We start from the raw sequence: 1082 nt of genomic DNA, 5'->3' as shown, positions 1-1082 counted from the left end.
GGTGAAAAGTGGTTTGCTGTGGTACCACATGGGCAGCCCTGCCCCTGGGCTGGACGGTTGGGGTTTTCCTGGCTGGGACCCCAGATCCCTCTCTGACCTTCAGTTTCCCCATCAGTGTGAGAAGGCGGCTTTTCCCTCCCTGCAGTGGCACAGACAGTGAGTGCCATCCTGGTACTGCCGGGCCCAAGGGCTGCTCTCTGTGCTGGGGTCCCAGAGCAGGGCTTCCTTCCAGCTCTTTGCTCCCCGGGATGTGCCCAACAACCCCATGGCTGGGCTGGGCCTGGAGCGCTCACCTGGCAGGCATCGGCCTTGCAGTCGAAGTAGCCGGCACAGAGCATGTTGGGGCTGACGTCGGCCCCGTAGACCTCCGGGCTGCTGCACTTGTGCTGGGCGACGAGGGGGACCAGGGCCTCCCGCAGCGAGCTGGAGTAGCTGCTCATGTCTGCATGGGGCAGGGTGTTCAGGGGAGGGAGAGGCCCGGCTCCACCCCACACCCACTGCCCCCGGCCCCTGCCCCCACTCACTTTCACCCACGTGACCCCAGCCGGCGATCTGGCACTTGTATCCGGCGGGGAAAGGGCTGCTGGGCTCAGGCAGGCATATGGGCTGGACAAACTGGGAACGGACTGCGCAGCGGTCCCCCTTCTTCTTCAGCCGGACCAGGACTAGGTGGGAGAGAGATCTGAGGTCAGTCTAGGCATCAGGACGTTGAGAGCAAAGGCTGCTGGGGGCCCGTGATGGGCAGAGAAGGCCCAAAGGGCCACACAGGGGGTACTCCCTGGGCAGAGAGCTTATGGCCTAGGAGACCCCATGGCTGCAGGGAGGGCCGGCCCCCTGGCCTGCCTTGCCCCGGGACCCACGGTCCTCTGGCCTGTGGAGCATGGCAGAGATTCTGCAGTTGGGACAGTGCCCGGCCCTCCCACCCGCGGAGGCCCGAGGCCTGTGCGCACCCAGGTCGTGGTCGCCCGGGTTGAACACGGAGTACCGGGGATACGGGATGTACTTCTCGATGCCAAAGGTCTGCGTCACGTCCGTCGTGAGGTTGAAGAAATGCTGGCCCAGAACCACGGAGACGCTCTCCC

The 1082-nt window shown here is 65.2% G+C and overlaps 1 protein-coding gene across 1 annotated transcript in view; it reads right to left on the bottom strand.

Annotated features, from left to right (window-relative positions):
• HGFAC (HGF activator) overlaps positions 1 to 1082 on the bottom strand; it is an 8876-nt gene that overhangs the window by 1322 nt on the left and 6472 nt on the right. The window contains 3 exon segments of the mRNA XM_007953501.1: positions 294 to 442; positions 525 to 665; positions 951 to 1077. Coding sequence (XP_007951692.1) covers positions 294 to 442; positions 525 to 665; positions 951 to 1077 — 417 coding nt within the window.

Source organism: Orycteropus afer, unplaced genomic scaffold, assembly GCF_000298275.1.
Source record: "Orycteropus afer afer isolate SDZICR_OR568_19922 unplaced genomic scaffold, OryAfe1.0 scaffold00398, whole genome shotgun sequence".
NCBI lineage: Eukaryota > Metazoa > Chordata > Mammalia > Tubulidentata > Orycteropodidae > Orycteropus > Orycteropus afer.
Note: the sequence above shows the minus strand (reverse complement) of the source record. Positions and strands in the feature narration are given on the sequence as shown.